Consider the following 14,964-nt stretch of genomic DNA (forward strand, 5'->3'; position numbering starts at 1 on the left):
CACACATAGATAACAAGGACCTTTTTGCAGTGATATTGCAGATGAGGAAGTCTGTAGGCTATGAAAAGGATGGGATAAACCTGTCCTTTATTCCAAGCCCAGTAAGCTATAACAAGTTTAGTATTGTAGCAGCGAATGCCATTTAGGTTACCTAGCACACAAGAATGTTCTTTTCTCCCAAGAAGGTTTAGCTATGTCTGATCAGAAGGGTGGTTGTCTGTGAAATAGCTCCACGGAAGGAAGAGGAGGAGGAAATGACATGTTCATGTAAATGAAATACAACTGCAAATTAAAGTGTCACCCTGTTTTTTAAGAAAAATCCATTTTTTTTATTTAATTGGTAACCAAGGAAAAAATGTCATACAGAAGTGTATATCTCAGAAAGTGAAACAGTGAATCTTAATTCAAGGAAGTTCTCATAGGAGGGATTATAAAATATTGCCTTAATAAAAATATTCTAATGCTACAAAGCATGGCTTATAAATGTCTGTTGTGTTACATGCCAGGGGTTCAGAATAGATCAACAAGTATTACCTCATTTATTCTTTATTGTCTCTGTAGCCAGCCAGTGAGTTGTGTGCTGGCTGCCTCGGCCCTAATGGAAGCCTCGATTTGAAATGGTTTATTAGGAAAAGGGTCAGATACAAAAGGAGGAGATTCTTTCTCCCAGGGAACACTGCTCTCTACAAAGACATCCAGAAAATGAAATGCTCTTGTCATTTTGTTTTTTTATTGTTGTTAGCAGTGCCCCCTTTCCTTTTCTTTCTCCGTATTTTCTTTTGAAAACTTACCTCTTTAGGTTTTAAGCCTCTTGGATTGTGTGCAATACCTGCCACATCATGAACAGTAAAGCATTGCTCTGTAAAAAAAGAGAGAATGGTATTTCTATGTAGTAATATTCCTTAAGAAGTCCTTCTGGTTTCTCTTTGAGTCAAGTCTTTGACAGATTGGACCCATCAGTTTTCTCTAGCTTTGGCTATTGTTTCTCCTCTGCCCTGTCTCTTATTAAACATAGTATTGTTTTATATTCTGCAAGGGGTATATGTAGTTATATAATGTAATGTACTCTCTTTGTCTTCTTCCTCACCAGGGGCCGTGATTGGTGATGGACAGTCTGCAGTGGCCAGTAACATTGCTAATACTACTTACCGGCTCCAGTGGTGGGACTTCACTAAGTTTGACCTCCCAGAAATCAGTAATGGTAAGCCAAGAAGGAGTTGGGATACTAGTGGAAGGGATATTTTTTACTGGTAAGCAAGAACTGATGTAGTACTGGATTTTTTAAAAAATCTTCTTTCTGAGCTGCCTTGTGCCGTGTCTGCCATATAGCTCTCAGCAAAGATGGATTGAACACCCTCCCTCAGCAACCAAAAAATGCAAGGTATTAAGCTGAACACACAAATGAACATAGGGTTCTACCTTAAGGAATCTATAGACCAGTAGTTCTTAGGCCTAAGCCAAAGTACGGAACTGACAGGAGAATGCAAAGGGAATGTAAGAACTAAAAGCTAGACATTGTGACCATTGAGAAGAGATTATATCAGTGTTAAACCTCATTTATTAATTCAGATGTGAATGGAACAAAGTGAGTGGTGTGATTGAGATGAGATTTACAAACATGTCTTAATAGTCCACTGTTCTTCTAAAGCAGCATGCAACCCATGTCCTAGTTGTTTAGTTGAAATCACAGTTTATTTCACTTCCTAGCTAATGAAAGCCCTTCTCTCACACATTCTTGAACTGTGGCAGTTGAGCCTCTGCTTAAGTAGTACTGATAAAAAGACCATTCTGTCTGGCAAGATGGCCTAACCTATCACTACTCATTTCCTGCTAAAATGTTTTATTGTACTAAGTCACTGCTTCATGTATCACTTCTTCCTCTTTGTCCTAGTTATATCTCTGGAATGTCATAGAAGTCTAATGATGCTTCTTCCAAGTGACCATCCTTCAGATATATGAAGATAAACTGCCATTTCCCTTCATAACTTTCTTTACAAGGCCATGCTCCTTAGATTCTTTCTACTGATTTGATTACCAAATCCTTGGCAATTCTGCTAGTCTTCCATCATCATTTAAGGGGACCAGACAGGTTAAAAAGCTCTAAATGTGAGCTCCTCAACACATACTGCTTTGACAGGAGTAGTTCAACCTGAGATTTTAGAACTTCTTCTGAAGTCACTGTGGAGTTTATAGACACTTTAAATTCTTTCATATTTGTTACTAAATGAAGCTCTACCATCCTGTAGATATTTGTAAAAACAAAGTAAATTTGCATTTGTTTCTGTTGAAATTCATTTTGGTAGTAACCACTGTAATGCCTAGTTCAGCGTCTAAACATGTTTAAAAATTTTTCTTTCATTGTTTTCTTTCAATCTTGTCTGCTAATTTGATAAACATTCTTTATCTTCTTTTAGATTATCAGCAAAAATCAATTAAGGTATTGTGGTAAGTCTTATAGTGTATTACTGGGGGCTCTCTTGTGCTGATTGTGACTCATGAATTATTACCCTCAGATTGTTTACATCCAAAGCCCACATTTTTCTTCCTTTGTTGTAGGGTAATTCAGGAGTATAGAGGCCTTACTGAAATCAAGATACTTTGTGATCTTGGCATTTCTCAATAGTTCTGTCTTGCCATTTCCCAGTATTTCTATCTTGGAGTCCTGATTAGACAAGGAAAATGAGGTTAATTTTTTCATATTCTATTCTTAGTAAAACTTCAGTTGCAATTACCCATTTCCTCTTAAGTGCTCATAAGCCACATGTCCAATAATCTGTTCCTTAACTCATCTGGGAATCTCCTGCACTCCACCTCTTCCCTTATTGGAAAGCAAATTTGTTCATCTTTAGATTTCTGGCCCAGATTTTACTTGCCATAATTTTCCCCCTCTTGCTTGCTTTTGTTATGTTTTGAAATAGATAATTCACTTAGAGCGCCAAAAGTATTTTAAATAGATACAGTGAAAAAGTCTTGCAACCTTATAACATAAGCATCCACTTCTCCCCATAATCAAGATTTTCCTTCTGCTATTCTACTATTAGTATTTTCTTGAATAGTTTTTCCAAGGATATCGTGTGTGTGTGTGTGTGTGTGTGTGTGTGTGTGTATGCAAGTAAATAAAAAGGTATCTCACTTTTTTACCTGAATGATGACATTATATACATATTTTTCTGCACTTTTGATTATTTTTCCATTTCCTTATAGAAAATATTTACTCTTTTTTAAAAAAAATAATGCCTGTATATTATAACTAGCTCTGGTGGCCTAGTAGTAAGGATTTGAGCTGCCAACCCAAAGACAGGATTCAAATCCACTAGCTGCTCCATGAGGGAAAGATGGACAGCCTCCTTCATTGCAATTTATAGCCTCTGAAAACCCCCAGGAGGGTCAGCTTTCAGTCAGTCCTAACTGAATGATACATAACAACAACAGCAGTATGAATCTGCCAGAGAAAGGGGGTTTTTTTCAGCAGTCTTCTATTGAGAGCCTTATGAATTGGTTCAGTCTTCTGTTGTACAAACTGAAACTATTAGCCATTTTGCATATGTACAGGTATGTTGTTGATGTTGTTAGGTACAGTCTAGTCAGTTCTTCTGCCTCATAGCAACACTACACATACCAGAACAAAGCACTGCCCAGTCCTGCACCACCCTCACAACCATTATTATGCTTGAGTCCATTTTTGTAGCTTCCACATCCTTTCATCTCATTCAGAAACTTCATCCTTTTCACTGTCTCTCTACTTTACCAGCATGGTGTCTTCCAGGGGCTGGTCCTGCCTAACAACGTGTCTCAAGTGCATGAAATAAAGGCTAGTCATCTTCAATTCTAAGAAGCCTTTTTGGCTGTTTTTCTTCCAGTATAGTTTTATTCCCATGACATATTTAACTTCATAGGTCAAAGGCATCAGTTCTTTTTAAGTCTTCCTTATTCATTGTCCAGCTTTCTCATGCACATAAGACATTTGAAAGTAACATGGGGTAGGTCAGGTGTACATTAGTCTTTAAAGTGATAATTTTGTTTTTTAATAATTTAAAGCAATTTTTTTTGCAACAGATTTGTCCAGTGCAATATGTCATTTGATTTCTTGTCTGCTGTTTCCATGGGTTATTGATTGTGGATCCAAATAAAATCCTTGGCAGTCTTTTCTCTATTTATTATGATGTTGCTTATTGGATGAATTGTGAGGATCTTGGTTTCCTTTATGTTGACATGCAGTCTAGTCTGAGAGCTATTGTCTTTGATCTTCAAAGTTAAGTGCTTCAGATCTTCACTTTTAGCAAACAAGGTTGTGTCATTTACTTACCACTGATTGTTGGTAAGTCTTCCTCTGGTCCTTTTGTCACATTCTTCTTCTTATAGTTCCCCTTTTCAAACATTTTTGTTCAGCATGCAAATTGGATACGTATAGTGAAAAGATCCAACCCTGATGGACTCCTGCAAGTATAGCTATAGAATGAATCCTTACAAATGAAATTGCAAGGAGAAAGAACATGAACATTTGTAGTTTTGACAGATACTGCAGATTGCCCTCTGTAGGTTTTTGCCTGTTTATATTCTCACTTGCAGATTATGAACATGCCTATTTCCCAGAGCCCTTGCTGTTAGATTATATTATCAAGTTTTAAGATATTTGCAGGTATACAAAGAATTGTACTTCAGTATTTTGAATTTTTGTTTGTTATATTACAGTAGAGGTTCCCTGCCATTTCTTATAACCAGGACTTATTTGTGTTCTCTTTTCTTGACTTATCTATGTGTTTTACTATTGTGTGACTGGTCTTATCAAATCTGTAGGTGCTCTGTATAAATCACAGTTAACTTACAATAGGAGTTTTCTAGATGTCATTTGTCTCTTGACTTTGGTAAAAGTTATTTTTGTCATAGAATTTTATTGTTGTTTGTTGTTATGTGTCACCCACCTGTGACTCATAATGACCATGTGTACAAGAACACTGAAGTCTGCCCTGTACTGAGCCAGTCTCACTGGCTCCGACACTCCTTATCATCGAATGTCTTCCTTTTCTGTTCTGTCTCTCCACCCCTTCCAGGCATGTTGTCCTTTTCCAAGGCCTGGTAGCCACGTGCCCCAAGTATGTGAGACAGAGCTTCAAAATCCTTGCCTCTAAAGAGAGACTTGGTTTCACTCTCTCCAAGACAGACTTATTTGTTCTTCTTGTTGTCCATGATATGTTCAATACTCTTCTCCAGCACTACAACTCAAAAAGATTAATTCTTCTGTCATACTTAGTCATTCATTATGCAGCTCTCTGAGGAATAGCATGTAGTTGTGAAGAACATAGCCGGGATCAGTCACACATTGGTCTCAAGACTAACATCATTGCTCCTCAGCAATCAGGAGAGGTCCCTGACAGCAGATTTCCCCAGTGAAATTCATCTTTTAATTTTCTGATTTCTGGTGCCTAGATTGTTGACTGTGGAGCCAAGCAAGCCTCCATCCATCATGGTGCTGCCAATTGGCCGAGTCGTAAGAATCTTTGTCTTCTTGATGTTTGATTTCAATCCATATTGAAGATTACAGACCTTTACCTTCTGCAGCAAACATGTTTGGTCCTCTTGAGTTTCAGCAATCGGGGTTGTATCATCTGCATAGTGCAGGTTGTTTATGAGTCTTCCTCCAATCCTGATGCCATAATCCTCATAAAGTCTAGCCTCTCAAATGATCTGTTCTGCATATAGATTGAAAAGGTTTGGAGATAGGACACATTCCTGATGCACTCCTTTCCTAATTTTGAATCCTGCAGTGTTTTCTTGTTCTGTTCTGATGACTGCCTCCTGGTCCAAGTATAGGTTTCATGTAAGCACAATCAGTGTTCTGAGACTCCCATTCTTCTTAAGGTTAGCCAGAATTTATTGTGATCTACACAGTCAAATGCCTCTGCATAGTCAGTGAAGTACTACTCTTTTACAGATTCAAACTAAAGCTAAAGAAGGTTAAATGCAATGGACTGTTACATGCCATCAGAACAGTATAAAATAATAGTGATGTTAATTGGCATTCTCATACTGTTCCTGACGTTAGTGGAAAAATGTCTCGTTTTCCCCCAGTAAGCACATTTCTGACTATTGAGTTGACCTAAAATTAGTTTGTCATTTTAAGGAAATATCTACTGATTCCTGTATGACTAGTTTTTGTCAAGGATGGATATTGAATTTGGTCAAGTGTTTTCAGTGTCTGTGAAGATGATAATACATTTTTTTTCTCTCCTTAGATAATAATATGATGAATTATGCTAATAGCTTATGTAATACTGAGCTCATTCTTCTATTCCTTTGGAAGTGTTATCAAATTTTTGGATATTTGCAAATCAGATAGATAAAAAATAGTGTTTTGATACTTTTAATAAATTCCATTTGGTCATAATATATTCTTTTTATGCTGTATTTCTTTAGTTTGCTAATAATTTGCTTAAATTCTTCATGGATATTCATAAGTGAGATGCATCTGTGCTCTTCTTTTTTTATAAGATCTCATATTTTTTTGTATCAAAGTTATGCTTGTGTTAAATATAATGCAGAACTTTTTCTTTGTTTGGATCAATTTAAATAGTAATTGAATTACTTATTCACTGAGCTTGACTTTTTTTCTAAGCATAAAGAGAAGTAGTTTCCTAACTACTACTTGAGTATCAGTTATTCTATAATGGTTAACTGCACACAAACTCTTAAATTATGCTTGTGCAGGTTCAATTTCCAGCTCGGCCACCTTCTGGCAGTGTGACCTTGGTTACTTAATCTCTCTTCCCATTAGTTTGTTTTTCTGTAAAGTAGAGATTCTTTGGTCCTCATCTCACAAGATTGTCATGGAGACTAAGGGAGTTCATATATGGTAAGCACTCTGGACCGTCTGGCACTTACAGTAGTAAACTGTCAGTAATTAAGTGATTAAGTGGTAGCTATTTTCATTATTGCCTTTTTTTAAAAAAAAAAGAGATTGTACCTTGATTTTTTTTAAACAATATAACTGTAATTCTGAGGGAGCTCTGGTGGCCTAGTGGCAAGAATCTGCACTGCAATCCTGAAGGTGTACTGTTCGAATCCACCAGTTGCTCTGCTGGAGAAGCGTGGGCAAACTCCTCCTGTGCCAGTCGGATCCGATTCGATGGTACACCAAATTAAAAATAATAAAAATAAATAAATTTTAAAGAAAAGAATATAGCTGTAATTCTGAAGTCATATCTGTCCACATTGTCAGTAGCCTCAGATGTAGACAACCCTGGGGTTACAAATGTCTCACTTTACAGACAACTGCTTCCCGTTTACTGTTAGGTAAAATCTTTTCTTCACTTTGAAACAGTCATCAACAAATTCTTCATCACAAACATCGTCACAGCACATGCAGCTTTTTAAGTACCTGGAAAAGCTTTAACCCTTGAACTTACCCATCTACTGCCCTTGAGTCTGCTCTGGCTTGGCAACTCTGTAGGACAGAGTAGAACTGCCCCATGCAGTTCTACTGTCTTGACAGAGGTGCACTGCTGCACCTTGCCCATTGGAGTGACTGGTGGGTTCAGACCTACAGCTCTTTGGTTGGCATCTCAGCACTTGAACCACTGTGCCATTAAGGCTTCTTCCTTCCACTAAAGGAAGACTGAATAAAAACCATGTGCATAAAAAAAACCACCCAAACAAACAAAACATGTGCACATATTTAAAAATTGTTAAAGGCTCCATTAGAAACAGGTCTCGTTTTTTCCAGCTCTGGAAGTAGCAAGGAGCTACTTCTGTTCTCTTGGGGTAGCACAGAACAAATTTCACTGCTAACCCACAGGCCAGTGGCCTCAGTAGTTCGAACTCACGAAGGCCTCTACAGGAGAAAGATTTCTATTTACAATCTTGGAAACCTGAGGGAGGATCACTTTGAGTCAGACCAATTCAGTGACAGTGAGTTTGAGGTGGTGGTTCATTGTTTGGAGTTTTGTCAGTTTTATATGTGGTGTTTTATTTTGGTTTTTTACTGCTCTTTTAATTTGTTGCTTTTTCTGTAATGAGTTCTGCTTCCTCTTAAACCTATTGTTTCCACCTTGATAAAACTAAAAAAATCTAAATGAACATAGGTATTCACTATGCTGCTAGCAAAATTTAAAAGCCCTTTTTGGTTGGTTGTAACTTTTTTTTTTCACAAGCTCAGTCATTCTGAATATAGCTTCCTGTCATTCTCTTTTGTATTTGTCATTAGTTGTAGTGTTTCTTCCAGCTTTTGAACTTGGCTCTTAAAAAAGTTGAGTTGATTGGGAGCATCATGTGGAACCAGATGGACTTAGTTAAGAACTTACCTTTGTCCCTCACTTAAGTCCTTTGTGTTACTAGAATTCTGTGGTTTTAACTTTCCTGTTTTCTTAAGAGGTTTAGCCTTGGAGAAAGTCTGCATTGTAGAAGTTTAGGGCATTTCTTGGATGATAGCCAGTGTCCTTTTCTGTGGGATTGTCCTGTAGAATGACAGTTAGTTTTGTCTTAGCTTCCTATCTCTAGCACTTCAAGAGCTGTTTCCTGATTGGTTCAAGTCTAGTTCCAGTTTTAATCTTCACCGTTCTTATACGTTCTGTTGTCTGCAAAGTAAGTTGAGAGCCTGTTTTAATGCAGGATTTATTTCTGTAAGTCTCCTGACTTCCCCAGAAAGGTGGTCTTTATCTTTAGTGCACCCCCTGCCTGGGAACCACAGACCTTGAGCCTTACCCAGGGGTTCAGGAACTGCTGCCCTGCCAGTTATGTGATTTGGCTTCATTGCATTTGACCCCTTTATGGAGTTAGACTAAGGATTCCTACCACCTGTTTCTTTCATTTTGGATACAGGATTAATTAGTTACTCTATAATGAGTTTAGAAGTATGTGAATAAAATTTTATTTGTATAAATTTTGAAACCCTCATCAAGATTTAAAAAAAAAAAGTAGAAGTGGGGGAGTAAAATTGCTTATTATATTCACTGTGATTTTAAAGAGTAAACGTTTAACTGAGTGGCATTAGTCACCAAACTGTCCTGGCGGAAACACACTTTAAGAAACCCCAAGGGTGAATGATGTGGGGCAACCCACTGGCTCAGGATATGGTGACTAGTGTCTGTGGGGAGAGCTTACAGTGTCATCTGGAGTTCTGTGCAAGAGGTCTTATTCTGAAATCTGAGGGACTCTCAGAGCCAAGAGGAAATTTTCCTGCTGATTTAAACCCCTTTGGGTTTTCCAGATCTGTATCTAATGCATTTGCAAAAGCACTGCAATGCTAATTGCTCCCATGCCCTCATCTGGCCAGCCAGCAACAGGCTACACATCGATCTTTGTACAAGGTGTTTGTTTATAATTTATGGGGCTGATAGGAAGATGGAGCCATCTGCTCCTCCAGGCATCAGTATTTCTAACCCCTCCCATTCCCTGCTAGGACATTTTCACTTGGAAATTATTTATAATTAGGAGGAGATTACATTGCAGTCTGGAACATGGCTTCCTGCTGTCTCCTCTATCTTTTCTCTCCCCCTGGAACTGCCCCCTGAAGTGCATAAGCAGTTTTGATTTGAAAATCTTTTCTTTCTTAGCCTTAATTTTTGTTCTTAGTTGCCCAGCTAAGTGGCCCCATTATCTTTTCCCATACACATTTTGCCTTTAATTAAAGGGCAGATTGCTTGAGCTCAGGGACCAAGGACACTTTGGTAAAGCACCAGTAGCATCTGGAAACTTGTTAGAAATACACATTCTCAGGCCCCAGTCAGCAATCGTTATTTTAATAAGTTGTTCAGGTAATTACAATGCTTGCTGAAATTTGAGAACTTCTGTGGTAAGGCAAAAAAGCCTTGGAGCAGACAGAACAAAGATTGCTAGTGACCTATATTTCCTTTTACCTTTTTTTAATGCTTAAATTATTTTTGGATCCAAAAAAGATGAATTCTTTTTAATCATTAGCAATCTTCTTCTTGTAGTTTTTTTTTCTTCTTGTAGTTTTTGAAAACAAGTAATAGATCCAGGAAATTTCACCTGGTGTAAAGCAACTCCTCAAGATTTCAGCCTTATGACAGGAAGCCACACAATGAATTGAAAAACAGTGATTTGCCAGTATAGCTAAGCCTTTTCATTCCACAAGGGGAGATACAAGACTATAAACATATGTTACTCATTGGAACTGTGAAATTAGAAGTTCACAGCATTGTGCTCCCTCAACTGTACCTATTAGATTACTGGTGCCCGCCACATCCCATTTCATGGGGGAGAAGTGAGCCTCTAGGGCACAGCATTTTCAAAACAGAGTATGCTTCTAGAGAAGCACTGTTAACAGTATCCAGCATTTCCTTTTCATTGTCAATGGCTGAGCTCACTACAATAATCAAAAGTAATCAAAACCTCTCAAAATTGGAAGGTGGAGTAGAATTGAAGAGGTGGTGTTGACTTAGAATCATTGTAATATAACACACGCACAGACACAGTGGTTTGACTTTGAAGCTAATGAAATGCTTATTGTCTATATAATATCCCATTTCCTAGAGACTAGACCTAAACAATGAGTTCTAGGGTACAGGGGATAAGCACCTAGTTTTCACTCAATAAGTCAGCAGTTTGAACTCACCAGCTTGTTTTGGTTTAATCTGTTGTTTTTTTTTTATTGTCATCTGAATGAGAGTTTACAGAGAAGTTTAATTTTCATTGATTTATTAATGCATTTTTTTCTCCCTCCCTTCTCCCAGTTCACTTTGTAATGCACTTCTTGTTCAGACTGTTAATTGTCATAGATATAATGCCTAATCATACGTTCCTTTCAGTCAGTCCTTTACTTCATCTGTTCCAGTGCAGTCTTCATGTTCTAGCCATTCTTTCCCTGTTTTCACCCACATTGTATGACTCTTATAACAGTGGCCTTATACAGTATTTGCCCTGACTGAAATAGTTCACTCAGTATGTTGTCCTCCAGACTCATCCATTCTCTGTATTTCTATTCATTCATTTGTTGAGCAGCAGTTGGGCTGTTTCCATTTCTTTACTGTGAATAATGCTGTAATAAATACAGATGTGCATTGTTTGTTTGGGTTTTTTAAAGCACTGAATGATACAGAAGAAGGAAAACATTCCTAGTTCTCTTGCCATCTTTCATTCCAGCCTCCTTTGAAATTAATATGATAGTAAGCAATTAAATACTTTTTAATGTTGATGGTGAGTTTTAAGGATCATGGTAGTGACTTACATGGTAAAATACATTTTAACCAGATCTGTGTAACAGCAAAGTAGAAAAGCCTGCTTTGATAAACTACTCAGTTCATTTTTAAAACATTAAATACAGATAAAATAGTGACTGAGTAAAACTGTCTTAAAGTCTGCAAAGTCCCATTTCCTTCCCTACTTATTTTTGTGTCTTACTTAAAATTTATTATTTCTTTAATTTTTTTTCCCTTGCCATTAGTAGTTACAGTACAAATTGCCAGTTTCTTTTTATCTGAAGGTTGTGCCATCTTTGAGGGTAGAAATCAAGACAAGCTCACTCCTGAAATTTCATGCAGCCAATCCCTGTTGTTCTCAGTCCTCCACAGAAACAGTTTGGTTTTTATTCCCATAAGTTATTTTTTTTTTTAAAATTATATTGGCTTGCATACAAAATTTGTATATTTTGTGTTCACACTTTCCTTCATCCACATTGAATTATAATCATTCTCATACAAAAATAGTTTGTTAATCTAGGGAATGAGAAGGAAAGTTTTGAAGTGGGGTTAATTTTTTTGGTTTTTTTTAGCAAAGGACTGGGGACCCTTAGTGTGGAGCAGACGGTCCAGGGCTGACTAGATAAATCCAGTCACACAGACTAGAGCAGATGGTGGGTTGGAAGTTGAGCAGTACAGAGGCCTAATGGTGACAGCAATGAGCATTTGGATGTCATTATTTTATTAGTTAGCAAACAGAACCATCCTTGTGGTCCCTCCTTGGTTCTATGTGTAATGGTACTGTAGGTGTCAGCCTGCAGAGTTGGCACAATAGCATCAGTGTATTCTGATGCCTTTTTTGATCTACTCTGTCATTCCTGTGGCTTCATTAGCAACACCCAGGAAGATGAGAAGTGAATACAGAGTTTTATCCATCTCTGTGACTCCACATCCCCACTAGCCTCCCCAAAACCAGTTCTTGGGTTTGTGTTCTCAAGGTAATTTTGTTGGAGGGGAGGGGAATTTTATTTCTCCAGTTTTATCTTTGGGCTTACTAGGGTAGATCACTTGGAGTCTGGGAGGACAATTGAGCTTGTCAGGTCTCTCCTCCCTTCCCCCTTCTTTTTATTTATTTTAAAATCATAATGCTGACTGTGTCCGACTAAGTCACCTCCTTCAGATAATAGAGAGTAAACAGACAGTCTCTTCATGTGTGTATAAAGCCCAGGGCTTGGTCTCTTTGAATGTGTTGTGTTGTGCTTGTGCCCACGATACAGGCCCTCCTATTCCAGGCTCACATTAAGGGTGAATTGCTTCCTTCTGGCAGGAGAACCACACATTTGGCACAAGAGAGGGGGTCACGTGAAAAGCAACACAGCCCCTGTGCTGGCTAACACCTAGATCAACAGTCCTGTCATATGAAGTGTTTCCTCCCTCTTACACCCCTATCCCTGAGTCTCCCTTCTCCTTGTACTGAGCCTGCCACCTGACTGACCCTGTGCTTTATTTCTAGTAACTGGTAAGTGCAAAGTGAGGCTGCCCATGAATATTGGCTTACAAAATGGATAAGGCATAGAGCATGGTGAGAAAGGAAATGGACCCCAGCCATCCAGCCAGATCTAGGCTCTGTTTATCAGTAAGAATTAGGGTTAGCAAGGAGCCACTCAAGTCAGTTGAAATCTATATTTTCTAGTTCTCTTAAATGTGCAAGTAAGACATAAATTGATGACTTTTTTTTTCCTTCCAAGTTCACATATCAGGTATAGAGTAGAATTTCCACATCAAGGAATCTCTGCCTGTATCACATTTTTCTTGGAATTAGTGTGTTTGCATTTCCATTTTTTTTTTTTACAGTTTATTATTTTATGTGTGTCTGTACCGTCAAATCAGATCTGACAGGTACAGGAGGAGATTGCCCTTCCTTTTCCGGCAGGGCATCTGGTGGATTTGAACCACATATCTCTGGGATTGCAGTGCAGCTTCTTGCCACTAGGCCACCAGAGCTCCCCTGCATTTCAATTTTTTTCTGTCCAGTAATAATAGCTGTGGAGTGACTCTCCAGGAATAATTTTTATTAACTTTTTCTCATCTAATCTTTCAAATGCTTCTGAGTGTGAGCTAAGACTCCATAAGTACTTGTTTGTGTTGACTGCCCTGTAGTTCCCTACTGAAGTGGTCCTGAGACATACCTTTCCTTCCTCTTGTATTTCTTCTTGTTCCATGTTGTTTTAGTTTGATTTATAAGACAGCCATTAGCATTCCGTTAGAAGAAGATTCAGGCCTTTATGGAGACCCCAGAATTTCTCATTATATCAGTTTCAAACTTACTTATTCTTTTTTCTTTCTTTGTCCTATACAGCCTCTGTGAATGTGCTGGTGCAGAACTGCAAGATCTACAATGATGCCAGCTGTGACATTTCTGCAGATGGCCAGCTTCTGGCAGCTTTCATCCCTAGCAGCCAGAGGGGCTTTCCTGATGAAGGCATCCTAGCAGTGTACTCCCTGGCTCCCCATAACCTGGGCGAAATGCTCTATACTAAGCGATTTGGTAAGGGATAGGAACCCCAACATAGTAACAGAGGAATGCCGCTGCCTTGGTATTTGTATTCTTAGGTGAAACATAACTTCTTAGTGGAAGCATAACTTACGTGGGATCCTTAATCATCTCCCACCTCTGACTAGAGGGGGACAAACAGACCAGAGAAGATTACTCTGCATGAGTCCTGGTTGGTAGCATTGGAGAAGAATCTCAGAATAAGAGCTCTTCTAACACAATTGCATCATCTGACTACGCCTGGTATCATGGCCAGAAATAAGGGAGGAACTTTAGTCTGAGCTTCAGGAAGTGAGCACAAGCATATACTTCAAAACAGCTTGAGATATGTGCTCTTTGATCTAGCAATTTCACTTCTAAGACAATAATATAGACTTACATATGAGAATGTTCACATTGTTGTTGTTGTTAGGTGCTGTTGAGTCAAGTATGATTCATAGAAACCCTGGGAACAACAGGTCTGAAACCCTGTCCAGTCCTATGCCATCATCACCATCTCCACCACACTTAAGCTCATTGCTACAGTCTCCACGGTGTCAATCCATCTCGAGGGTCTTCCTCTTTCGCCACCCCTGCACCTTTCCAAGCATGATATCCCTCTCCAAGGATAACCTTCCTAACAACATGCCCAAAATGTGTGAAAAGAAGTTTCACCATCCTTGCCTTCCAAGAGCACCCTGGCTACACTTTTTCCAGCACATATCTGTTTGGTTTTTTTAGCAGTTTGTGGGATAGTCTTATGGTGTTTTTCACCAGCACCACAACTCAAAGGCATTGATTCTTTTTCTGTCATCCTTATTCGTTGTCCAGTTCTCAGATGCATAGCAAGTGATTGAAAATATCCTCGCCTGAATAGGTGCACCTTAGTCCTCAAACTGATTTAACATTGTTGTCATAAACCATCAGGTTGAAACCGACCCACAGCTGACCCTCCAATGAGTTTTCAGGAAGCAGTAAATCACATGGGAGAAGAGTGCCCATCTTTCTCCTGTGGAGTAGCTGGTGGATTCAAACCACATGCCTTTGGGATTGCAACGCAGATTCTTACCACTAGGCCACCAGAGCTTCCTGGCATAGCATTAGTGTTATTTATAATAGGGGGAGATGTTAGATTAAAAAGAAATGCTTAAATAAATAATAGAACAGCAGTAGTACAGAATACCATTTGGCCCTTAAAATGTTACTATACAAGAACAATTCATGATAAAAGATGTTCATAATTTTTAAATGAAAAAAGTGGATTTTAAAATACCGTTTACATTATGATAACCTTTTTTT

At 38.4% G+C, this 14,964-nt stretch overlaps 1 protein-coding gene across 5 annotated transcripts in view; it reads left to right on the top strand.

The window, feature by feature from the left end:
- The window catches only part of AMBRA1 (autophagy/beclin-1 regulator 1), a 237,517-nt gene that overhangs the window by 189,350 nt on the left and 33,203 nt on the right, over positions 1-14,964 (top strand). For all 5 annotated transcript variants that reach the window (XM_006896726.1, XM_006896724.1, XM_006896722.1 and 2 more), the window contains 2 exons: positions 1,091-1,201; positions 13,492-13,680. In XM_006896726.1, the coding sequence (XP_006896788.1) occupies positions 1,091-1,201; positions 13,492-13,680 (300 nt within the window). The remainder of the gene's footprint in view (positions 1-1,090; positions 1,202-13,491; positions 13,681-14,964) is intronic.

Source organism: Elephantulus edwardii, unplaced genomic scaffold (assembly GCF_000299155.1).
Source record: "Elephantulus edwardii isolate Elephantulus edwardi_28Jun2011 unplaced genomic scaffold, EleEdw1.0 scaffold00189, whole genome shotgun sequence".
NCBI classification, from domain to species: domain Eukaryota; kingdom Metazoa; phylum Chordata; class Mammalia; order Macroscelidea; family Macroscelididae; genus Elephantulus; species Elephantulus edwardii.